Consider the following 26,571-nt stretch of genomic DNA (forward strand, 5'->3'; position numbering starts at 1 on the left):
GGTTTTCAGAGTGCGCATTACATTGCTGGGCCAAAATGAGGATGAAGTATATGACAAGTACCGTCTCAATCGTGCCATGATAATGCCTAATTGCTGACCTGGAACCACTACTGCAGCACCAGACACGTAGGACCAATGCCATTCCTGCGCACGTCCAGTTCCTATGCAGCCTGCACCTACTGGCGTCTGGAAGTTTCCAGGGGGTCAAAGCGGTAGCGGGAGGCGTATCACAAAGCGCACTTTCACACTTCTTCCGTAAATTCATTGTGCCATGCTGACAATGATACATACCCACATCAGCTTCCCCACAACCCCATGGCAGATGGACCATACCAAACAGGAATTCTACCAGGTGGCCCAATTCCCCCATGTCATAGGATGCATTGACTGCACGCATGTCCCCATCTGTCCCCCCTCAGCCAATGAGTACATCTTCCGTAACAGGAAGTCCTATCACTCCATCAACGTGCAGGTCGTGTGCGATGCCAAGCACATTATCACGGACATAGTGGCACAATTTCCAGGGAGCACACACGACTCCTATATATTCAGACACAGTGGCATCCACAGGCGTCTGCTCAATGGAGAATTCGGAGAGGGACTCCTGCTTGGTACGTACTCATACCTATTCATAACATCAGTATCACACGTATCATCATTACTGCCGCTAAGCCTTTGCTTCCTCCCTGTAGGTGACAGTGCATACGCCCTGCGGGAATATATCCTCACCCCCTACATCAACCCAGCGACACCACAGGAGTAACGCTACAACGCGGCACATATTAGCACAAGAAATGTGATTGAGAGGACATTCGGGATCCTGAAGAGTCGCTTCCAGATCTTACATAAGACTGGTGGTGCTTTGCAATATAAACCAGACACCTGCTGCAGGATTGTAGCAGTATGTGCCATGCTGCACAACATTGCAACCAGAAGGGGGATACCCATAGAGGTGGACAGAAATGACAGTTATCGGGATGACCAACCACCCGCACAACACCGACAGTCACACGTTCCAAACACAGCTGAAGGTCAAAGGAGGCGGACATACATCACACAACATCATTTCAGAGCCAGGTAAGAATGAGCCATGACTATATATTTTGGAGTGCGACTGTTTACTTCACATGAGCACTTGCGAAAGTGATGTAACATTACTATGCAAAATTACAGTGCTTCCACACATTGTGGCAAAAAACATAACCGTTGGCATCACGGGAGTGCTAAGGCAAAATGAAAGTGGCCCATGGTTACACCACCATGGTCAGAGATGCAGGACTGAATGTCTAGTGGAGTTTCCCACGAACCCCCAGCCTCCTGTCACGTGTTTCCTCTACCTCACCACGCTGTGTCTCTGTGGCTGTGGAGCAGCGCGAACTGCGCCTCCTGGTGCAGGTCTCCAGCACCGACTCGCTGCTCACACTGGATGCGGCCTCACTGCCCTCCTCCCCTCCCAAGTTGCTGCCACTGAATGTCCCTGACTGCAAGTGTTCCACTGCAGTGGTCACCTGGCCTAAGGCCTTCGCCACATCCCCACAGTAATGGCCGAGGTCCATCTGCAGTGACACGGAGCGGCGGGACAAAACCGCTGTGCTATTGCAGAGCTTTGTGATGGCCCTGGTCGATGCAGTGGTATGGAGCAAGTTCTGCCTATGCCTCCTGCGCTCGCTGTGTTGTCCTGCTCGGATGGCACGGGTGATCTCCTGGAGGTTTTGACTTATGTCCCGATTGCCCTCTGCCACAACTATGGTCATGTGCCGCAGAGCGTCTGTCAGAGTGCACATGTGTTTGGCGAGTTTTGAGATATTGAGGTTCATTGTCCCCATGTGTCTCCCGTGCAGGCGCTGAACACGCAGCATCTGGGCCTCTACACCACCATAGATGTTCCTTGGCTGGTCGCCTCCCTCGGCAGTACTGCGCATGGACCTGCGCCGCTGTGTGACTCGGCCACGTGCTGGTGGTGGGGTTGGCGTTGTGACACGTGTCTAACTGTGGGCACTTGTGAGTGCTGGACTCGGGTCTGCATCCATCACCTGCAGGGAGGGGACATGTGCCCTGCATCTTGGTGGTATTGTCGCTGCTGGTGGTGGTGGTGGTGGTGGTGGTATTGTCGCTGGTGGTGGTGGTGGTGGTGGTATTGTAGCTGGTGGTGGTGGGGATTGATCTTCCTGCGGAGTGTCGCCATCGGTATCTGCCGGTGTCTCGGAGATGATGAGGCGCTCACTGTCATCAGATTCCCCATGAGATGCATCTGTGTGTGAAACAGTGCATTGTTTATTTTGTGACTACATCTGTTTGTCATTCAGCATTTATTTCCTACAATAAATTACATAATTTGACACTCTGTTGGGCCTGTACTGCTGATCTAATTTATTGTGCATTGGTGATTATACATGCACACTTGGCTAACATGACTACGACTCCCATGATGCAATACTAATGTGAGGGCATATGTGTTATGCACTTCTCCCTGCGCACTGTGATTGACCTGGGGGGATTGGGGATGGGTATACAATACGCAGCGTATAGGCGCAGGCATGCATCTTACCTTGTTCTGTGGTTGCTGCGCCGGAGGTGTCCATCTGGGTCACTCCGACGACTGCCTCTGGCTCAGTGGTCCCCTCAACGAGCTCCTCCAGGGCAGTGTTGGCAGGTACTGTGGGTGGCCCCCCTCCTGTGCCAGCTGCCTCCTTGACCCTTTCGGCAATGCATTCCTTTGCCCTCTTCCTGAGGTCATACCACCTCTTCTTAAGGTCGTCGATGCTGCAGTGCGTCACTCCTACAGCATTCACCCTCTCCCTGTTGCGAAGCCAAATCTTCCGCTTCTCAGCTTCGGGCACCTTGAGTGACAGCTTCCCGAACAGAGAACTTTCTATTCCTCTTCCTGGGCGTGTCTGAAGTGGCAGGTGCATCCTTGTCCTTCCTGGATGAAGGTAGGGTGGATGGGTTCAGAGGGTGAAGTCTCTTGCCTCAGCCTGTATGCTCTGCCTCCTCCTGTGAGCTCCTCAGAGCAGTGAATGAGGGATGGGCTGGATGACTTCCTGGTTGTGATGTCATCAGCCAGCTTCTTGTGCGATCCGTTTTTTGCGAATTCGCTATTTCCGAACTCGCTAATACCAAATTCGGTAATACCGATTTCGGTAATTGCTAATCTTTATTTTAAGGAATCGCTATTGAGTTTTCGATAATTATTAGCGATTTTTAAGGAAGCGCTAAATTATACCGAATCTGTTCATGCATTCCGGAATGCGATTCCTTATTAGCGATTCTTTATTTCTCGCTATTAAGGAATCGCTTTTCAGAATGTTGATGCATGTGCACCATAGATTTTTAAACAAATCACGATTCACTGTTTTTTACTCAAAATGCAAACAAGTACTGGCAACTACCTCAGTTAGTGGTTACTTTGAAAACTTTTGAAAAACTTTTGTAAATTTGTGTTTTGCTACTCCAGCCCGCTTTGGGTGACCAAGTCTGGCAGGGAGCAATCAAGAGGACCAGAAAGGCTTAGCAGGCTTGCATCAAAGCAAACTCCAGTCCATTTCCAGGCTCTGTGGGCAAACCGCCATAGACATCAATGAAGTGGTCCTGATGCAAGGGATAAAGTATGCTGAAGATGCTGAGGGTGCTGATCTGGTTGACTGGAGTCTCCCTGGGGCCACTCCTTGGTCCATGAATATGGTAGGGAGACTTTGGCCATAGAGATCAATGTCCCTCGAAGTCCAGGTGAAGCCCAGCCAAAAACCAGTTGCCACTGGTTTCCTGTCACAGAAAACCCAACGGTTCCCTTTAACTGTGGCTATTGTCTGTCTTGGGTGACCAAACTGCACTTTGAATACTGTCCAGCAGACGCGGTTGCAAATTTTGAGTGTTAGGGTTCCAGCTCCAATAGTATGCTAACACTTGATGGCCAGGTAGGCAATTTTCAAAGATATCAAGTCCTTGACGAGGAACCAGTACAAGGCTTTATGAGCCACAGTGACATGGTCCCGCTTACAGTGGTTGATTGCCAGCAGAAGCAGCATTCTAAGCCCCTTATAGCGTTTTCAGATGCTCACCCTAAAAAGTATTGCAGAAATCAGGGCATGAATTGATAGCAGTGTTGTGTCCAAAGCTTTGCCCGTTGAAAAGGTTTATAGAAAGGTGGACAAGACATTCCATATGGAAAAGGAGTATCTTCGCTACTGTGCTCATCTGGGGAGCCACTGAATGAATGAATAAAATAGTATTTCTAATGCGCGAACAGCTGCTTCAGGTATGCGTCCCAGCGCTCACCAATAGGAATGTCCTTACCTTCGCCAAGGCCAGGCTAAAAAGGAGTATTTTCAAATCTTTTTTAGACCGGAATTTCGAATCTGACTTCTCGTGTTCCTGGGGCAAACTTTTCCAAAGTTTAGCAGCCAGTTATGAAAAGGCACGCCCCCCTAATACGTGAGTACCTAACATAACAAATGGAACTAATCTACTTCTAAAATTGGAAGGCCACCTATGTGCAACATTTGCCTGTATGGGGGCGTGAGGGTCATTGAAAAACAGTAACTAAGAAAGAAGACATGTGAAAATGCACTCCCGATATTATGGTTCTCTTCTGCCCACAGAGGGATTACTGGGAGGGTGGGGGTCACGGTTTTACCTTATCTTTCCTTTGGTCTCACTTTGATGCTCGATGCGTTGCTGCAAGAGTTGGCGTGGCACCTCACATGAGGTAATTTCTACAGAGAAAACGAGGGTTTGATTTGACCCCAAAATTTGAATCCTTCTGGTATAATGGCGGTAAAAATTGCATTTCTCATGCTGGTTATTCTTTTGTCGGGACGCCCTTCTTTCAATGTGTGAAAGTGTTCTGCTTCTCCAGAAAGCAGCCAATCTGTGCTCGTACTCAATGAAAGTCTGTTTGGAACTCAGGATGATGGGAGATTCTGCACCCTGACTCAGAACATTGCGAAGCGCCGTGCTCATAAGTTGACCTGAGATGCAGATTTTGATCTCAGACATTCCAAAACACTTTTGAATTAAACAGGGGGTAAGAAATGCATTTTTCAGATGTTTTATAGTTGGCCCTGTTAGGGTCTGGGTAAGTGTGGATGCCTTTTTAAGATCAGTCTTCTAATTGGTTTGCCATATCTTGTGACTTGTTACGCCGTCAAATTAATGTAGAATAAATAAAATCCAAGCCATTCATTCAACATATCTAACTATGAGGTCCAAAATGTAAGTTAGAGATGACTAAATCTCACAGAATTCTACGAATATCTGATGATTTTAAACAAAAAGTTAGAGGAGAAAAAAGGTTTTATCGGGAAGACTGAAGGAGTAAAGGTGGCCTTGCTTCATCCTGACACATTCACCTATTAGTCACAGGTGGATAGCAGAGGAACAAAGATTACTCCTGGTAGCAGACCTCATCTTTCAGACCCCAATCCGACAGCCAAGCCTTCCGTTTTTTAACTCCGTTGTGAAAGTAGCAAATTACAGCATTAGTGCAGTCCTCCTGAGCACTTCACATTAACGAATATTGTTGTCCAAACGTAAGAATAGTTGTTGCAATATGCGCCAAATGATATTCCTTATTCAGCATCAGCTGCCACTGCAAATTAAACATTAGGACTTCTCAGAGCATAAAGAGTGCCAAATGCCCTCTAGACTAAGTGGGAGAGAGTAAACGTTACTACTATTCACAAGCCAGCTGGCATTAACATAACATTTTTTGGACTCTGGAGTATTGTGAGGATGGAGGGCTACTGATTCAGGACCGCATTCTTTGGAAAGGCATACTTCAGCTGTGAATAGCGATAGAGAGTAACATATGCTATGAAAACATGGCCTGAGAATCTTCTCTATATTCGGAATCGTGCATAGGAATGCTTTCTTAAGGCATTGCAGGGCTAAAGTTCTAGGAATGGTGCTCATTCTGTCCAGAATCTTTTCATAGATTTGGTTCTATCTAGCTGTTCAGTGGTACTTTCATCATTAAATGGGTATTTCAGTAATGCTTCCTTGAGGTTAATGTGCTCGTGCACAGAGAAATATGCATACACATTGCCTGTGAGAAGGCAGATTTAATGTCAGTCCCAGATGGATTCCTCGATTAGAGTTCTAATAAGAATTAGGCTTCCCATTGGCCCTTGAAGCCTGAATATCTGAATAACCTTTTCAGCAGGGAATTAAAAAAGAGGTTTACATATGTAAGATCTTAAATGCAATTTTTTTCTAAAGGTTAAATTTGAGGCCACTCCTCCTCCCAACCCCTCTGCCCCCCAAATGAAGTTGTCACCTTAGGCAGATACTTTTATTCCATTTTAATGTGCCTCTGTGACATATTAATGGTGAAAATAACCCCCAACGTTGAGACACTCTATAACAAGTTATGTGCATCTTTGAATGTCGCAGCCTTAATGGTTTTCCACAAGAAGATGTGGAGATGCATGGATGGCAACAGAATCCTTCAGTCGCTATTGGGAGTATGGTAGTTCGGTGACCATTGAAGGAAGAATGGAAAGTTCAGCCCCCCTGCCAAAACGTTTCCTATGTTAGCCTTTTTCTGTTTTCATCATCACATGGTGTAGGTACTGAATATCAATTGGGCAATATCGAGATGCCTTAATATGGTAGCCACAATATTGAGCATCACAATATTAATATGTCAGTATGTATAGATTGTCTGTACCTAATGTATATAGTCAAGGTACGTTGATGTGAAGTTAAGAACAATAACTCTATACTTACATATATTCACTTACTTCCTGGATATTTTGGTTCTCAATATTTAGGCTATGATATTAAGGTATCTCAATATTGCTTTCTCGATATTAAAAACGACCTCAGCACATGCAATGGCCAGCAAGTCATGCACTCATTTCTCCCACTCACGAGCAACTAGCCATCGTAAAAGGTCAGAGTAATGGTATGAGTAAAATGTCTTGATACTATTTCACCATGAGATGAGATCTTGTAAAAATAACCATCTAGAGGATGTATGGAAGATCTTACGAAAAGTAAATGGTATCTCTAAAAAGAAAAGATTTTAATATAAGGATAGTACGTTGAATGCAGCTGAACAATTCCCTGCTCTATATAATAAAGAAAAATGGATGTAAAGGCCAAATGCAATTAGTTTTTTCGATTGCTGCTTCACGATTAATGAGGCAGCCGGACACTTGTACATTCTTTGTTGGCGAGGATGCTCCCTATGTAGTCACACAGCCGACGTTTCTTCATTAATTGAAAAGATGAACAAAGTGTTATTAAATAAGCGATATCGTTTATTTATTTTTCCTTCCAAATAAAGTCACAACTTGTTTTTAGATAGGCAACATGATATTATGTAAAATCTTTATTTTGTGAGTGTAGCTTCTCTTCGGAACAGGTGTTCCGGCATCTTACATGGTGGGGTTGAAATATTTGTTCTTTATAAAATGTATGAAGATTTCATGATGGTGAACAGTAGCAAGTAAGCTGTTCCTTAACCCCAGACTGACAAAGGGCAGTGCTGCAGCATGGCACACAATTTGTCAGTCCTGCAGTATTTAGGGACGCGTTTTGGTTTTGAGAGAAGGCATTCATTGAAATGTAATATTTTCATGTTGTACAGGATATCGTCATGACGGTGCTCAAGGATGCCCTACTAACTAAAGCAGAGGCCTCAAAGGGTTTCCTGGTAGATGGGTTCCCCAGAGAAGTCGGCCAGGCTCAGGAGTTTGAAAGAATGGTAAGTACACTCGAGTACTCCGAGCTTACTAGATAGATAGCTGTATATTGAATGAATATCTGTCGCAATAACTGAAAACCTTTGTGAGCCTCCTGTCATCTGTCAAACATCATACAATTAATCTCATCTCAATCCTCTTTTGTTTGGTAAGCTACATCCTTGCTCCAGTTTTCCCAAATAATTCTCATTCATCATGAACCGATGCATTCTTGGCCAGTGGGTTTGGGGTGTCTTCACAGTTCATCATGGAACACTAGAGCCTGTGGGATAGCCCCTATGCATCAAATGTTTTCAAATCGAAAGCTGAGGCGATTCTATAGTCCCATTTGGCCAGTGTGGTCATGTATATAAACAAAAAACAGTGGGGTGCTAATCAGGAGAGGAAAGGCAGTGCTTAATTTGGTAACAAAAACCCCATATACGTTGGGGGGCCTGAAGCTTTGCCTTGAAGCCTGAGGCCAGAGCCATTGAATATCGACGTGCGAATACCAAGGCTGCTTCACCACATGACTCTTTTAAGCGACCCCCAGACTCTCCCTGCTGTTTCATCTCACTCTTGTGGGTTCTTTGTTATCCCGTATTTCTCCCTTGCTCATGTTTTTTCAGTCTTTTATTTCTCTGTCTTTCATCCTTGTGTATTTTTCTCCCTCTTACCCTGGGTCAAAATCCGATGACGAAAAATAAGTGTTGGTCCCCAAAAGAGAATGCTGATGGGTCCCATCTGCATCCACCGTCTCAAATTAAGCACTGATAAGAAGCATTTCTTGACGTCTAATTAAATTTGTTGATTGGTGGAAAGATATACATTTTTATTTCAAAATACTTTTGCCACAATTTGTCATCTTTGTTGTGAGGTATGATTTTTCCACCAATGCTATACCTCTTGCTTATTTAGATTGGCCATCCCAGCCTTGTGGTGGTGTTTGAATGTTCAGCAGAAACTATGGTGAAGCGTCTTGTTATACGAGGGCAGACCAGTCACAGGTTCGATGACAACGAAGAGGCAATCAAAAGAAGAATGGAATCATACTTCAAGACAGACGAACCCATCATTGATTTCTACGGCAGGAAAAAGCTAATTAGAAAGGTAAATTGCTATGACACACTCCACTGTGAGGAGCCCAAAGCTAGCTCGGCAACAGACTCTCAGCGTAGAGAGGAGGAGTCATCTCCAGCCTAAGCAGTTCCAATGGGGAAAGCCGGCTGCAATATAATCACATTCCCTGAGCTAAAACATCTAACCCATGCTGATGAGGAATTACTAATGCTTCCAGAATTTGGTAAGATATTACAAATTCAGTATTAACCACAAAATCCCAGTATTGTAAGAAGTGGGCTACTCTTATTGCTTAAATTCCTTTTAGGGAATTGGGGTCTAAAATGAAAGTGGTCATTCTCATTTGTGAGGCTTTTGGGGACTCTTATGGTCATTAGAGTACAGAGATGAACATGAGCAGAGCTAAGCTTCTCTTGTCCTTAGCCACATTCTGGCCACTTTATACACTGTTAAGAATAGGCAAGCCGCTTGTGTCCTTAGCCACAGTGCAGATTTCTTGCCCTTCTATGAAAGAGTCCAATTACCTCCTAGCCTGAGCCACAGAGCTGCACTCCAGCCCTTCTACAGAGAAGAACAAGCGAAACGTCTACTGTCATCAGGCACTGAGGGCTACCTTTATCCATATTTGCCCATGTCCTCATTCTTAATGTGGCACCCTGCTTGCTATCAAAAGGGGATGAAACCGTCCAGAACGTAAATGTGCAGTGTAGGTCCAGGTGGGAAAGAAACATACCTATTTTCAGGATGCCAACAGTTCCATTTAAAATCATTATCTTGAAATGATGTGGTCAGTATGAAAATCTGATGTGAACCTGTCCCTCCTTTACCTACATTGGAGCCTCTAGTCTAGCTCCTATCTTCGGCCACAGAGTAAGTCTGTATGCTCACTCAGGGCAGGAAGAGTTAAGTTCTCCCAGTCGTGAGCCATTCAGTGACACATGGTCTCACATGAGAAAGAAAGCTTCTCCTCATCATCGAAGCTCCAAAGTGCAGTCTATCCTCCCATGGAATAATAATCATCAGGCACCTTTCGTTAGCGTCTAAACAACATCCTTCCTTCAAATGGGGAAAAGGTCTTGCTCCTCCGGTACTCTGCATCAAAATGTCATAATGACTTAAAAACTGAGAAAGGAGGGGGGGTGGGCTCTCTCCCTATCCTCTTCCTCCAGGCGGTAGTCTAACCTCCCACATAGGTAAGAAAGCATAGAATGTCATCAGCTACAGAACACCATACCTGCTGTACTTTAGTGGAAGGAAATTATCAGCCATCTGCCCTCTCATGGAAAAGAAACAGTCAAGCTTCCTCAATTTGGGCAAAGAGGAATATCCTTCCCACTACAAGCAAAGAAACAACAAGCTTGTGCCCCCATCCCCCCACCTCTAAGTAGCACCCTCTTATAACACTGAGAACGTAATCAGGAAGTGTTGCTCATTGGCTGCCCTCTTTAAAGATTCGTCCTTTTATCTTCGACACCAGTGTGACTAGCTCATATCAGATGTTGGATCTTTAGAGTGGCACACACTTTTAGTCTCTGTTGGACTGGGAATCATTATTGCTTATTTAATATTACAGTATCAAATATATACATTTAATAATTTAGGGGGTCTTTATGATGGCGGAAGGCCCGCCACCGCCAGCCGTGCGGTGGCGGGCCTTCCGCAATCGAACCGCAATTTTCCCCGCGCCACATTACGATGGCGGGGGGATCCAAACGACGAGCATGGCGGAGGCAAAGACTGTCTGCCACGTAACCGCCCCAGGCAATCATTTCGATTGCCTGGCGATCTGCAGCCATAAAATGGTGGCAGTGCCTAGCAGGCACCGTCCGCCAAATTAGGATGCTGTCTTCAGCCAGCCTTTCCATGGTTGAAAGGCTGGCGAGATTGGCTTTAGGGGCCTGTTGCGGTCCCCCCTTGTGTTTGGGGGTGGTGTTTGTGCACTGGGGGGTATCCATGGTACCCCCCTACATTTCACTGCACCAAGTGGCAGGCACCGCGTGGTCCCTGCCACATAGTGCAGTGAAATGCACTACATGCATTTTCAACCTCGAGGCAGGTGCTGCAGTCAGCAGCACCCGCCGCAATGTTAAAGTGCAAAATGCTACCACCATGGTGGCGGTAGCATCCTAATTGGGTGTGCGAGACTGCCGCATGCATGACGGGTGGTCCCAATTCCCACCATGATGGTGGGCGGACTCAGGTCTGCCCGCCATCCTAATGACCCCCTTAGTCTTTATAACCTACCCAGTTTGATTTGTGCCCCTTTGTCTGGCCATTGAGGGAGAAAATCCTGAGTTCTTTCCGTGGGCCGTTTTCTTAGATTTCTGCAGTTTGTTATATTAGGGTATTCTCAATCAAAGCTGCTTATTAGGGGGTGTTTCACCCTCTGCTCAATTACTGAGGTTGCTTCTGTGACCTCTCACCTTAGACGCTTCTCTTATTTGGGCAAGATGCAAGTAGCTGCTAATATAACAGCATTATTCATCACCCATTACCTCTGTTCAGCACATCAGAGAGTTTTATGTAAACGATCCTCACTAAACGACTTTCGACCTCAGCCTTTCCTCATGGCAGTTCCTTTTGTGTGCTTTTCATTCAGCAGTTGCTAAAGAGATGCACCCTGCTGTTCCCTTGAAAAGGAGATCTTACGTTTTTTCTACATATGTTTTGGGCTTAATTTTCAGCACCCTCCACGTGTAAGAGGTGCATATTGTTTTTAAGTTCAGAGACTAATTGAACCAAACTGCTATAGGAATAAAAAGGCATCAACCCTAGGCAGTGTTTGCTTTGTTCGCCCTAAGTTGGCAGGGTATGCCCAAACGTTGGTCCCTTGCTGGCTTTGCCAATGGATTCAAGCTAGCCTGGCTGATGAAGGGTGTTATCCAGAAACAGGTCCCAGGATGCTTGTTTCCGGTTCAGGGAAGACCTGGCTTGGAAGTTCGTGCTGAACTGTTCCCATGAAGCATAGGGTCATGATTGATTTGCATATAGCTGGGTCTGAACTGAGGTGAGAAAGTGAGCTAAAGAATGATGATGGATTCAACCCAGATCTGTGACTGGGGATGAGTGTGAGTGCCTGAAAGGTTTCAGCGCTCCGTCCATCATCTCCTTGTGTTTGCTTCAACCCTAGGCAGACCTTCAACAGGGAGATTACATAAGCCTTTTCAGTTTTCAGTGATGAACTGTTGTCTTTATAGGAATAATGTACGATTTCGCAGAACAAGGTTGTTAAAAGGCAAAAAAAGTTCTAAATGCCTGCAGTTTCTTCATAGATTTCCACCGATTTGCCTATTTCTCCATCAAGTCTTTTTTTTTCAAAATCCTGTATCAGAGGCGACAAAGTGTTTTTAAAACCTAAATGCTAAGTGAGTGTGCTCTTATTCAACCGAAATAGGACAGGATACGTTTGATCGTCCGAAGCTAGTAGTAAGGGTCTTGGTCTTACTACTTACATTCTGCTCCTTCATTGCATGTGTGCATAATCCATGAACACTGCATATCCCTGCCTCCTCAAGAGATACTGGAACACTTTTACAAGATAAAAACTTTAAAACTAATTAGAACACATTCCTCTTCTTCAAGAGATACTGGAACACTTTTACAAGATGCAAACTTTAAAAACTAATTAGAACACATTCCTAAGCAAATTAAAGGCATTTCTTGAATTTAGACCATTTTGTATTAGCAAGTTTTTCATATATATGTAAGGCAAAGGGTATGAAGAAACTCTTTGACTGGTCTAGTTTTAAAACACAGGAAAGACGAAAGAAACTGCTTGCATACACATGTCTAGCCTTTAGTCTAACCATCCAGAGAGAATAAAACAATACTATGCCTTTAATATTGAAGGCAGACCCTGGAACAACTGAAGGCACAGTTCCAGACAGATGAACTCTAGTTTATCTTTCTGCACTTGTATGTGACAATCCCTGGTCACTGGGCTCTGCCCAGTTTTCTCCAATCATATTTTGTTTCTTGAGAATCGCTTTTTTTAACCTAAAGGACTTCCTTTACACTGACTGTTTAACGTTTTCATAGGTTTTTCTCAGATGTTTTGCTGTTTTTTGTTCTTTGATGACATGCATTTTTGTAGAATATCCAAAGTGTGGTAGAAAGATCTTCTTGATCTCTGTATCCTTTGTCTTCCAGACATAGAGATCACTAAGCAGTGCCCCCACTGGTCTAAGGTGCCATCACAATGAGGACATTCAGAAACTGCATTTTGTAGTACATAAAGTAGTACTACTGTAGTGTACTCCCATACTCCAAAATGCTATTCCTTATCCTATGGCTGGAGACCTCCGATTCCCCTATCTTTTCGATGTGGAGATCTCTGCCACATTGGTGGAGATCTCCATACATGTACACCTGCGTTATAATAGTAAATGTTGGAAGGATAAAGGGAAGTGGTCTGAAAATGGGGAACACTTATCACATTGAGAGGAATTTAGAAAAATTAAAGGAGGATTGTAGGGAGGGACAGGCAACTATAAACACCAACTCACAAAAGAGTCAACCAATTGCTGTTGACAAACTACAATTCTAAAGTGTGTACAGCCACAAAGGTTTTCAAAAGTAGTAAATGTACTCCAGCTCAGCCTTGGAGGAAGTCAGGAATGCAGGCACCATACATGGTCACTAACAGGTGGGCTACAGCTCTGACTTACAATATAATTAAGTTATTTGACAATTAAAAGAAAATGCATATTTCATTTAGTGTTAGAATATGTATAAATACTTATTAAATATTAATTGTATTATTTTAAAATGTAAACTAAATTTAAAATACAATAATGAGTTAGTGTGCTATAACATTGTATCTTAAAAATGTAAAGACAGTAATACATTTTCTTAATTATTTTACATTTATATTTTATGTTAAAGTATTTTAATCATTTATAAAGATTATTTCATTTTAATATTTTTCTCAATACATTCCCATATGGAGATCACTGCCAAAGTGGCATACCTCCGTCTCCACCTATGTCTGAAATGTTACTAGCAGTAACATCAAATCCTGTTTTAGGAGGCTCCATGAGTGGGTGGAGCCCTAATTATATACTTAAGTGTAAATCTACGTTTGGAAATGCTGATAACCTATTTGTAGTAGTAAATATACATGTGACTAAATATACACATGAATCTATTTGTTAATGGGCCCCTAAGAGATCATGAAGGGATCAAGTTAAAGGACAAGGAGTATTCTATCTAGAAGACCAACGGTTCTTAACCTTTTGACTTCTTTCGACCAGCACTGAATCACTACTGGAAGCCAGGGACGCCCGCCTAAACAATTTGTATGATTTGAACATGAAACAATACATAAAATTGCCGAAACAAACATACATCAAATCAGTACACAAAATATGAACTATTTTACTAAATTCACAAACAAAAAATGTGCAAAAATCCAAAATGTTATTTTTAATAGGAAGGTTGGATCTTTTCAAAGGTGCAGAGAAAGAATATCGAGGTAAAAATATCGAATTGCACAAATATCATGGTAATAATATCGTGGGTCAGGAATATAGATTTTAGGTAAGTAATATTGATTTAAAAAATATCGAATTGTTTAAAATCATTTTTTAAAATATCGATTTTTTTTATGAATGTTATGTATTTTAGTATATATTTTACATGTGTGTGATGTTTGTTTTTTTGTATAAAAATTGTTTGTATTTATATTATATGTGTTAAAATTTTAGTAGTTAATAATTTTTTTTTAATGATTTTTGCATTTTTAGTTCCGTAGCGGTTTGTAGCTTTATAGGGGAATAGGGTGGAAGGTAATTTAAGTATTTCAGTTTTATTGAATATTTATAGTAGTTATTAATTTTGCTTTATTGAATTTAGTGTTTTTAGTTCCATAGCGTGTTGTGGGTTTATAGGGGAATAGGATGGGAAGTAATTTAATTATATACATTTTATTGACTTTTTACAGTAGTTATGATTTTTTTTTAATTTGAAGTTTTCGTTTTTAGTTCCATAGCGGGTTGTGGGTTTATAAGGGAATAGGGTGGGAAGTAATTCAATTATATAACATTTATTGAATAATTTTTATCTATTAATATTTGTTTAGTTGTTATGTTATAGTGTTAAATGTGTCAATTAATTTATTAATATTTGTTTAATAATTAGTGGTTAATTAATTTAAATCAATGAATTAGTATTTATTTATGGCAATTGTATAATTAATTTTAGGTGTGTTTTGTGGTGTTTATAGGTGTAAATGGTGTGAAGGGTGGGGAGTAATTTATTTTTTATTGATGAATTATTAATTAGTTAATTAATTTAAATTAGTTATTCAGTAATTAATTATGGTAATTGTGTAATTAATTGTAGGTGTGTTTTGTGGTGTTTAAAGGTGTAAATGGTGTGAAGGGTGAGACGTTATTGATGAATTATTAAATAGTTGTTATTTTGTCTAAATTAGTTAATTAGTAATTAATTATGGTAATTGTGTAATTATATTAGGTGTGTGTTGTGGTGTTTATAGGTGTAAATGGTGGGAAGGGTGGGAAGTAATTTATTTTTTATTGATGAATTATTAATTATTTGTTAATTAATTTAAATGAATTAATTAGTAATTAATAATCCTAATTGTGATTAATTTTAGGTGTGTGTTGTGGATATTATAGTGTTAAAGAATGTGTACTCAATGAATGCTTATTATCTTTTTTTGATTAATAATATATTTTAAATACATTATTAATTATGTTAAGTGTGAAAATAAATCTCAATAAAAATGTTGGTCTTTTTTTATTGGAGTGGTGTTATAGGGTAGGAAATAAACTAAATACATTTATGTTTTAAATAATTTGTTTGTGAATATTTGTTCCTTTTAAATAAATATTGTTTTTAAATCTATTGTTTTATATCATATTTGTAGGTATTTATTATATCGAATTAACATTATAATAAGTGTACTTTTTATATGTTTAATATATTTAATTGTATATTTTTAAAATACTGTTTATTTATTTTTAAGATTTTTTTTCAATTGTTTAAATGTTATTAGTAATTTTAGTTTTTCTGCTATCCAATACTTTCCCTACTGGTGCACTGACTGGAGTGGGAATAGTAAATTTAACCCCTCCGCAATCCAGCACTTCCCTACTGTTGCACTAACTGGTGTAGGAATAGTAATTTTTATTGTTCCACCATCCAGTACATTCCCTACTGTTGCACTAACTGGAGTGAGAATAGTAATTTTTACCCCTTCGCTATCCAGCACTTTCCCTACTGTTGCACTAACTGGAGTGGGAATAGTAATTTTTACCCCTCCACCATCCAATATTTTCCCTAATGTTGCAATCACTGGAGTTGGAATAGTAAATGTAATTCTTCTACTATCCAACATTTACCCTACTTTTGCAGTCAATGGAGTGGGAATAGTAAATTTTACCCTTCCGCTATCCAGCACTTTCCCTACTGTTGCACTCTTTGGAGTAGGAATAGTAATTTTTACCCCTCCGCTATCCAACACTTTCCCTACTGTGGCACTTATTGCAGTTGGAATAGTAAATGTAATTGTTTCGCTATCCAACATGTTCCCTACTGTTGTATTTATTGTGTTGCGAAATGTACTTTTTAATTTTGTTTTAATAGTTCAATGTTTTAATTAATTATAGAATTTTTTTTTATTTGAAATTATTGATATATGTATATATTTTATTTTTATACAATTTAAAAGTTTAAAAATTAAATAAAGATACTAGTTAATAAATTATTTTAAAGTAAATATATGTATATGTATAAATGATTATGTTTGTGTATTTATAGTTTTTAAATTACATTCTTATATTTAGTTAAATTGTATGTTAACTTAAATTTATGTTGTTAAAGATAATATTAATATTTAGGGGGTCATTAGTATGGCGGGCGGACAAAGGCAAACGGGACCGCCCGCAATGCTTGCGGCGGTCCCGCACCCACAATTAGGATGCACCCGCCACACTGGCGGGCGCATCCCACATTTGTAACATTGCGGCGGGCGGTGCTAAAAGCACCACCCGCCGCAATGCCACACAAGCAAGTTGTGCCTTTCAATGCACAACGTGACAGGCACCGCGCGGTGCCTGCCTCGTTGTAAATTGAAATGCAGGGGGATGCCATAGGTACCCGCCATGTGCACCCCCCAGAATCTCTGGGGGCCCACTAAGGGGCCCCCAATGTCGAAGACAGCATGCCTTTCGCCACCACAGAAAGGCATGTCCCCGCCTGCATACTAATATGGATGGCGGCCACCATATTAATAGCTTTTCCGCCTGGTAGGCAATCGGGTGGATTGCCTACAGGCGGAAAACCGGCAGACGGTCTTTCCGTCCGCCGGGGCCCCCCCCCCGCCATAGTAATATGGCGGGGGGTGAATTGGCATGCGGGTGGGCACAAATGTTGGGCGGATCGCCACCGCCATGCGGGCGTTGGCGATCCGCCCGACATGCTAATGGGCCCCCTTTATATTTTTAATATATATTACTTTATTTTATTTATATTTTTTAATCGATATTTTTTACATCTATAGTTATAATTTCGATATTTTTGATTCAATATTTTTGTACTTACCTGTTTAAGTATAGGGAGTCGATATTTTTACCATCTATATTTTGTTCTCGATATTTTTTCCATCGATATTCTACCCTTTTCAAAATGTACTTGTATTTCTAAGGGGTGAATATGCTCGACACTATAGTAGGAAAGTAGCATTTGCTTTCATGGTTACGCCCACTTTTTGCTTGTTGTCAGTGTGTTTTTGACCTAGTCTGCTGGGATCCTGCTAATCCGGACCCCAGCAACTGTGCTTTCTCGCCTTAATTGACAATGTTAAGTACTTTGGTACCTCCACAATTGGCTGCTGGTGTACACTTATAAGTCCCTAGTATATGGAACGAAGGTACCCAAGGCATAGGTACAGCAGGGGTCTCCCATGGACTGTAGCATGTATTGTGCCACCCATAGGAGTACTCCTACACTGTGACTTTAGGCCTGCAGTTGCAGCCTGTGTGATTGGGTGCTTGCACCTCTCACAACAGATATGTTTCTATATATCTGAGTTCACTGCACTTAAAACCTATCTGTCTCCCCATGGTAGGCTCTTCAGTCCTGAGGGCAGGGTGCCTGGTTATAAGTGTGAGGGTTGCCCTTAAGGTGCAGGACACCCCCAGGGGTGTGGAATTTAATAAAATATCTACTTGTCCATGGGGCAGGTTGCTTCATAAATCTACTTGTCCTGTAACAAAATACACTTGTCCCTTTTGTGTCATGTACTGCAGCAACAATTATGCCAGCAATCTCATTATATAGGAGCTCTGAAATAGCCTCTCTGATTATACTATGGCTCGTACCATAATAGGGGTTGAATACTAGAAATTCCCTTATGTTCTACATACTGGGGCTGATGGTAATGGTAAGCAACAGTTCCAGGGTTGGACTGCCCTTTTGAGTCTGTGCAAACCTACTAACTTGCATGTTTTAAGGCTTTGCACCAACTCTTCTCTAATCTCTTTCCACACTGAAAAAGGTTGGAAATTTACTCCTAACAATGGCAGACTTAAAACTTCTTCCAGGGTTGAGAACAAAGTGGTTGATAGGAAAGTGAACTTGCAAACACTAAGATTTTCGCATGAGCAAATCTACACCTGCATATTTGCTCATGCTAAAATGCAGTTCACAAATATCTGCTAGCAGTCCTATTTCTTGGCTTGCTTCTGTAAAGTCTTGTGAATTCACATAAGCCGTATATACGCACTTAATGCAAGGACATGGGTGCACTTTTGAGACTTTATTTAATAATTGGGCCACTAATTAGGTCTGGCGTTAACCATGACCTTTTGTGTCTATTAAAATTCTCCCTCTCTCTCTTTCTCTCTCTCTCCCCACTGTGAGTGACATCATTCTGTTCTTTCACAAGGAGCACATTGACACACAGTCGTTTTGTTAAGTACCAGTAACTACTGTGCCAATGTGTTCCTTTTGAGACCAAAACAATTTTTGCTTTAGCCAATGTTTGTTACAATGGTGAGAGCCCGGCAGCTCCCACACAAATAAGGTTTTGCAAAAACCATGCCAGAACAAGTCACGCATTGACAGAACCAACAGGCTGATCAACAATTTCAGACCTATTGACTTTACCAGTGCTTTTTTATTTCTGGGATTCCCATAATCTTATTAAAATTGGGTACATCGAGTTTTCATTATGAATAATATTGGGAAATACTAACACACATCAACACATTTTACTAAATGATGCTGCAAAGAAATGGTATACAGTTTTACAGTAGTTTAGTGAAATACTTTTGTGAATTTTGAAAGCAAAGAAGCATAAATCATGCTTTCAAGCTTCTGCAGATATTTGCATCTAATCAGAGAGCATTCTGGGAGCATTATACATATTGCTAAACATTGAAAACGTGTGTACACATTTTTATACTGAACCCTCTGTCAGTAGTGCAGTCTGTGATTACAACATTTACTTAGAGCGCTCACCCTAATAATAAAGGCTTTGCATTAATGAGCCATAAATACTAGTTTGAACAGATGGACACAAATATTACCTTACTGCAGTAAATGTCTTGCCCTGATCCATAATGTGGGACTGTAAACTGGCAGCCAAAGGGTTTGTGCTGTAGGGCGTTGGCCCTACTTGTCCCAAGGACAAAATACACATGAAAACTTGTTACCCTTGACCCCAAACAATATGTTCCGGGCGTCGGGCTATAGGAATTCCACATCCCTGCACCCCTACAAACACCATAGTCGATTCTCCAGGCTTTGTAAGTGCGGTCAGCCATTTTAATACATATAGTTGACATCACTCATTACAAGATGTCTAACTATATAATGGCTGAACCTAACCCGGTCATGTTTGGTATCAAAATATTGGAATCATACCTCAACATCGATTCCAATGTTGGAACTATGATCCCATGTACTGGGGCCTCCCTGTACTCCTGGTAACAGCCTTTCAGGGTCTGCAAGCAAACGTGTGCTCCTGCCAACTACATACACGATTCTGCCCTTCTGCTTCTGAGCTGAGCTCGAGCATGTAAAGGTAGAACAATAGATTTCCTGTCTCAGGGTGGTGTGACCACCTCCCAGATAGGACTTAGTGTATTGGGCTGGTGTGGGGGCGCTTGCCAGTGCCACCAGACAGTTTTGAAGGGCAATTTAGTGCCCTCCTTGCATACTCCAGTTTGAGCCCATTCAGGGAACCTTTGGCTCCCGCTCTGGTGCGGAACTGGACAAAGGACATAGGAGTATCCTCCCCTCTGCCCAGCCCCTCCTCTGGGAGGCACCCCAAGTTGTTCCAACCCTTTCCTTAGGGTACTTTAGGGCTTACCTATGGGTGAGTCCCTAGATTTGTTGTGGGACAAGACTCAACCCTGAAACTATGTCGCTGTTCAACTGTATGGACACTTGGACTTCGTTGTACTTCAACTGGAGACTGCACCAAGGAAGACTCCTTCTGCTCCTGGTCTCACTGTTCTTCATCATCTATGTCTGTGCCTCTTCCAGGTTCTTCAACAGACCTGTGGGCATCAAGGACACCCGAAGTAATCTCCCTTGGAGTGAAGGATTCACACCCCTGCATCTACAGGCACCGCAACAAAGCTGACCAGTCTGCTGCTCCTGTTGTCCAATGGACTTCTGCAGACTCTGCAACACAGGTGGTGGTTCTGCAACTCCCTCGAGGTCTGACCTGTCCTCTCTGCAATTTTGAGCCCTGTATCCCTCGTTGGACCTGCTGGGACTAAATCCCTATGCACTGCATTTACTTGCTGTTGGCAAGGCTTGTTTGCTCTACACTCCAGAGATCTTCAGGCTGCAAAAAGCTTCAGCCTTCAGCATCTCTTCCCTCCAAGATCAGTGCCCTCGCCGCATCCTCTGCACTTCATTTTTGGTGAGCTGCTGGAGGCCCTCTTGCGAATCCTGTGCCTTTGGCCTGTGGGTCTACCTTAGGATCTTCTGCTTCAGTGGGCTCCCCTGCTTGCTCAGGGTCTGCTCTGACTCTCCTGCTGTTGGTGAGTCTCTTGGACCTTGCTGGTCCCAACTTTGCTGCTTCTTCATCTTTCACACTAGTTGTGGCTACCAAGGCTTGTTGGTGCTCCCGCTGGACACCGACTACCTAGTCACCGACACCCGACATGGGACAGCTCGTGCACGGCTCCTGGTGTTCCTCAGCATCGCCTGGTCTTCACATCTTCACCCACTAGGTCACTGTCTACTCTTCTGAACCTCCCGACATCGTTGGGAATTGTTTATCCGTGCCTCCTAGTCAACTCAGAGTGGCATAGACTCTGTCCACTCTGCTTGAAGGTTCTTCACTTCCAGAATCCACCCTTGGGTTTCACTGGACTCCTTCATCGTCCAGAGAAATTTTCTTCTAAGTCTTCCATTGTCGTCTACAGAGGTTTCCGTTGACTTTTCACCCCTATGCACTTGGCTTCCCTGGTGTAGGTAACCTGCTTCCCAGGGCATCCACGGGTGGGATGGATCTCCATCCTTCTGTCCTCCAAGTGAATTCTTTGCGGTCCTCTGGGAAGGGTCATTCTTCAAAACTGAAACTGCGACTTCCCCATTGACTTCCTTTGGGCATGCAGCTGTGTTCCCACTCTGCACACTGCCTCCATGGTGTTCCTAGGTACTTACCTTGAGTAGTTCCTTGTGTTCCTGGCTCCTCAGGGTCTCCTGTTCCAAGTCCTGTTCTCCTTTGCACTTCGCATTCCACTTTTTTAGTATATGGTTTGGTCTCCCCCTGGAGTCCACTGTATTTTGTGCTACTTACCTGATTGCTTTTGAAGTATTCTTGTGTATTGTGTCAATATTTCCGGGTAACTGTGTTGTTTCTTTTCATCTAATCTACACTACAGATTAAACTGGTAAAGGCGCTTAACATCCCTTCAATATAAGCCTGAAGGCTGCTCTCCACGGCTACCACTTTGAGAGCTTTCTATGGTTATCAAAGACCACTAAAATCACCTTACCGGTTGCCTGGATTAGTGCAAGCTACGCCACTTGAATAAGTGTGCACCATATACTAAGCCAGCCTCCTACATTGGTGTGCAGCGGTTAGGATTTAAGCCTGCACCGTTTTCCCATTTAATCTATGTGAAGGTTACAAGAAAAACCATCACTAGCTATGCACATGTAATAATATTGTAATCTAGGAAGTTCTACTGAATTTTTAGATTGGTAGTTAAAGGTCTAGCACAACCAATTCTCCATTCTTTGGAAGTTCAGTTTTCACTAAGGTAGGTAGGTGCAACACCATACTACACATAGTACCCTGGAAGTTTAGAGGGCTACGAAGAATTTGGGATTAGGATCCCATGGTGGCAGCACTAGCAAGCCTAGGTTCAGAGAACACTCATGTGACACTAGGTACCTGAGCAGGATAGTCCCTCCTTAACAGGAGGGGGATAACACCCATAAATGGATCGCTGCTTTAACGAGGGCTGTAACGTTCAGAAGATCCCTCAAGGGCAGTGGGCAGTTATCCTATGGCTATCTTTTGATACAAAGGTTGAGGCAAAAGGACATATTTACAACAAAGTGGAGGAGTACGGCGTTAGCCTCCTTGGCCTAACACCGCGCTCAACCACTTCAGAAGCTCTGGGCTGCACCATATTTACAACAATATAGTGCAGCCCTGCGGTTCCCCCTGCACTGGCACTAAACTTATCAGCCTAGCACCAACACAGGCACCCTTGTATCATAGTGCAAGGGTGTATGCGTTGTGGGGAAGATTGTTTATGTGCAGGAAGATCTCCCTTACTGCACATAAACAATCTTTAAATGGTGTTTTGTAACTTTTATGTGTGCTGCTTAATGCAGCACACATAGAAGTTGCAAAACATAATTTTTCTGGGATTGTTTATGTGCAGGAAGGGAGACCTTCCTGCACATAAACAATCGATGGCAATTTGCTGTTTCTATGTGTGCTACACAATGCAGCACACATGGAAACAGCAACAAGGAGAAATAAAGCATTTTCCTCGTTTTGCCTGTTTATGACCAGGTTTTCCCTTGTCTTAATTTTGGCACTGCCTCCTATTTACGCGACCCTTGTAAATCGGGAGGGAGCATCATCAAAATCAATGGGTGTTGTGGTGGAACGCCCACCGCAACACCCATTGCCCTCCCCTTTCACGCCAAGTACAACATGAAAGGGTGCCTTATTTACAAGGCAGCGTTAAGCCATGTTAAGTGGCTTAACGCTGCCTTGTAAATAAGGTGAAGCCCCTATTGTCACCACAATGTCACTAAAAGTGATGTTGTGGTGGCAATAGGGGCTTGTTAATATGCCCCAACCTTTTCACTGTTAGGGAGGAAGATGCAGATAATTACTCAGTCTTGAAGGATGCGCTCATAGATGGGTTTGTTTTAACCACTGAACAATACAGGGTTAAGTTTAGGGACACACAGAAGGCACACTCTCAACACTGGGTAGATTTTATAGACAGTGCTATTAAGGCTCTGTGAGGCTGGCTTCATGGAAGTAATGTGCATGATTATGATGGACCGTATAATGTATTGATGGGGGAGCACATCCTTTATAACTGTCAAAATCAGCAGCTGCAACAGTACCTGACAGACTCAGATCTGATCTCTCCCCAAGGATTGGAAAAGACGGCAGACAAGTGGGTCCGTATTGTGAAGCTGGAATCTCATGGTGGTGGTGACCAGAAGAAGCTAGATTCTTCTAAGGGCCAAGAGAAGGGTGGGGCGAAAGGTAAAGTCAGAAAAGAGTCTTCACAAGGACCCCATAAGTCTTCCGCTGATGGTGGGTCCCAAACCTCTTCCTCTTCCAGCAAGAAACCTTGGTGTTATCTCTGTAAGGAAAAAGGCTATAGGGCAAGACATGCCAATTGCTCTAAGTCTGGCACCAAGGATACTGCTACTGCTCCTAAAGCACCTATTACCCCTAGCACTAGCACAAGTATTAGTAGTGCCCCCAAGGGATTAGTAGGGTTAACCTTGGGTAAAGAAGTGGGGTCTGGCCTAGTCAGGACACCCACTCAGGCTGTTCTCTTCTGTGACAGTTCCATGGAACTTGCCACTTTACTTGTAAGTCCCACTAATTTGGGCAAGTAGAGACAACAGCCTCTCATGGTCAGGAATCTGTGGCTTACAGTGACACAGGGGCAAGTCACTATGGTGGCAGAGAAACTTGTGTCTCTTGAACAGATTCTACTTGGTCAACTTTACCAAGTGACCAATGATAGCAATGTTAGGACCGATCATTACTTGGCAGTTGTTATTCATCTCAGCTGGGGAGGGGTAACTAGCCCAAAGATGGTTGTGGTTTCCCCAGACTTACCTGTGGATTGTCTGCTGGGCAGTAATTTAGAAACTGCAGCCTCGTCTGAAGTGGAGTTCAGGACACATGAAGAAATCATGGGCGTTTCAGCCAGTGCCTTTTGCTCAGGCCAAAAGATTTGGCCCCAAGGGAGCCCTGGTTACTGAAAGAGTGGACCAGCCAGCTCCCAGAGGATGGAGCAGGAAGGGTATGGTTTTATCATCCTCCCAGACTCCCCGTGAGGATCAGTCTACTGAGGGAGATGTCCTCAGCCCCTGTAAAGGAACTGTCCCAGAGAAACTTGGGCCTGACAGGGCAGAGTTCTTGGGGGCAGAGGGACCTTCCAGGGCAGACTTGAGTCTGTAGAAGAAAACCTGCTGCTCTCTTGAACAGCTGCTGCTGAGGAGGCAGGGAATGTCAGAGGGTCCCAAAGGACTTATTGGGAAGCTGGGCTCCTGTTTTCTGAGAATAGAGACCACAAGACTGGTGCCACCAGGAGGTTGGTCATACCTCAGTAATTCAGGGGTTTTCTATTGACCCTAGCACATGACATTCCCCTTGCAGGACATCTTGGGCAAAGCAAGACTTAGGAGCGTGTCTCTCACTTTCACTGGTCCTACATGTCTGAAGACACCAAGGAGTTTTGTAGCTCCTGTGTCACCTGCCAAGTCAGTGGTAAGTCAGGTGGCCCTGTTGTGTGTCGATTTAGATACCATATATAGGTTTCCCGATTTATGTTCTTATATAGGCACAATTCGCATTGCCCATATTTAGGCATAGAAATCCTGCCCTTATTTAGGCATTATCCATGCTAAACAAATACAGGCATGGCCACCTACATCCGTTCATCTACGTCACAAAGAGTTCTTGGAAAACCAGACTCCAAGAACTCATTTATTATGCATGAACATCTATTCCTTAGGGGTTCATTCATTTTTTTGGGTGTTTTTTTTAAATCTGTTTATTGTTTTGTAAATTTTACAGCTTACAGACAAGCACCAGGATTCAATTAACATTGACCATATCATAAAGGTGAAGCCCCTATGAACGTCAAGAACCCCCAGCAACCAAGAACAGCAGCAGAGTCCGACCTGCAAACGTATATTTCACATTATGTCCCCAGCCCTTCTGCCCCCCCCCTCACCCCCAAAGCACCCCCCAAACGAGCAGTCCCGCATAGGAAACCCAGTATTGCCCACCCTGGGCATCAGGCATTACGCAGCTGACTATTTGGCAGGCTAACAGACCGCATGCACCTACTCAGCAATCACCGGGGACACCCCTCCCCCCTGGACAGGGTGTCTCTCCGCCGTGTCCCCTTCAATCCGTATCAAGGCCTGCAGGAGACCTTCCCACTGTGTCGTGATAGGTGTCCTCCGAAGTCCCAGTGTTTCCTCTCAGGAGAGCTATGCCTTCCGCCTTGGCCCATGCCTGGAGTGAACACCACCATGCCTGTGTGTGTGGTGGATCCGGTGCCTTCCAGTGTTTAGTGAGTAGTCGTTTAGCCACCACCAACCCCAAGTCGAGGAAACGGGAGGTGACTTTCATAGCTGGCGTTCTGCGGAATAGGTGTAGTAGGTAGACGGGCCACTCAAATGCTATGGTACGGCCTGTGCATATATGCAGCGCCTCGTGGACTGACTCCCAATATGGGCGCAGCTTGCGGCAACTACACAGCATGTGCACCATCCCAGCCCCCAACTCCGCGCAGCGGGGGCAAGCCGTGTCCATGCCATGGAAGTATCTATTAATCATTTCGGGTGTGAGGTACGCCCTGTGGAGTATAAACAGCTGTATCTGGCGGAACCGCATATTGCGGGGTATGCGTGTTGGGCTCTGTAGCAACTTGTCCCATTCCCTGTCATCCAGTGGCCTCCCCAGGTCTATCTCCCATTTGCGGCGAAGCGGTTCTAGACTGATCGCCGCGTGTGTGCGGAGGGAGGCCGCAAACCACCGTATCAAGTGCCTACCCCGCCCCATCACATGTAGATACTGTATGGTGAGGTGTTGGCCCGGTTCCACCGCCATGTCCCCCCATCTAGCAGTCAATGTCGCAACCAGGGAACGGTGTCTGAGGAATTGCCCAGGTGGCAGGCCTGCCTCATCGACCAGGGATTCGTACTCCATGAGAGTGCCGTCCCGATAGAGGTCACCCAGGGTCTGTATGTCTGCTGCATGCCACTCCGTTAGCTCAGAGGCGGTGAGCACCCCCAGCCCACTAGGGGAGCCCTCCAGTGGAATGGCCGGAGCATAAGGAACCAGGGTTCTAATAAGGTAGAGGCCCTGGCGGTAGCATTTGTAGGCTACTACCATGAGGAGTGGTGTCGGCGTTGGGGCTTTCGCGGCAGGGTGAAAGAGCTTGGTAATGTCAGCTAGAGACAGGGGAGGTGTTGTTGTTGCAGTGTCATCGAGGCCCCTACCTGCTAGCCAGCGGGCTATCCATTGAAGCTGCGCTGCCAAGTAATAATGTTCAAAGCACGGCGCAGACAGGCCTCCCTGGTCGGTAGG

The 26,571-nt window shown here is 43.7% G+C and overlaps 1 protein-coding gene across 1 annotated transcript in view; it reads left to right on the forward strand.

Annotated features, from left to right (window-relative positions):
• Positions 1–26,571, forward strand: part of LOC146832966 (adenylate kinase isoenzyme 1-like) — a 518,078-nt gene that overhangs the window by 427,523 nt on the left and 63,984 nt on the right. The window contains exons 3-4 of the mRNA XM_085600031.1: positions 7,592–7,708; positions 8,604–8,795. Coding sequence (XP_085456157.1) covers positions 7,592–7,708; positions 8,604–8,795 — 309 coding nt within the window. The remainder of the gene's footprint in view (positions 1–7,591; positions 7,709–8,603; positions 8,796–26,571) is intronic.

The sequence above is a fragment of the Triturus cristatus genome, chromosome 4_2 (assembly GCF_964204655.1).
Source record: "Triturus cristatus chromosome 4_2, aTriCri1.1, whole genome shotgun sequence".
In the NCBI taxonomy this organism is placed as follows: domain Eukaryota; kingdom Metazoa; phylum Chordata; class Amphibia; order Caudata; family Salamandridae; genus Triturus; species Triturus cristatus.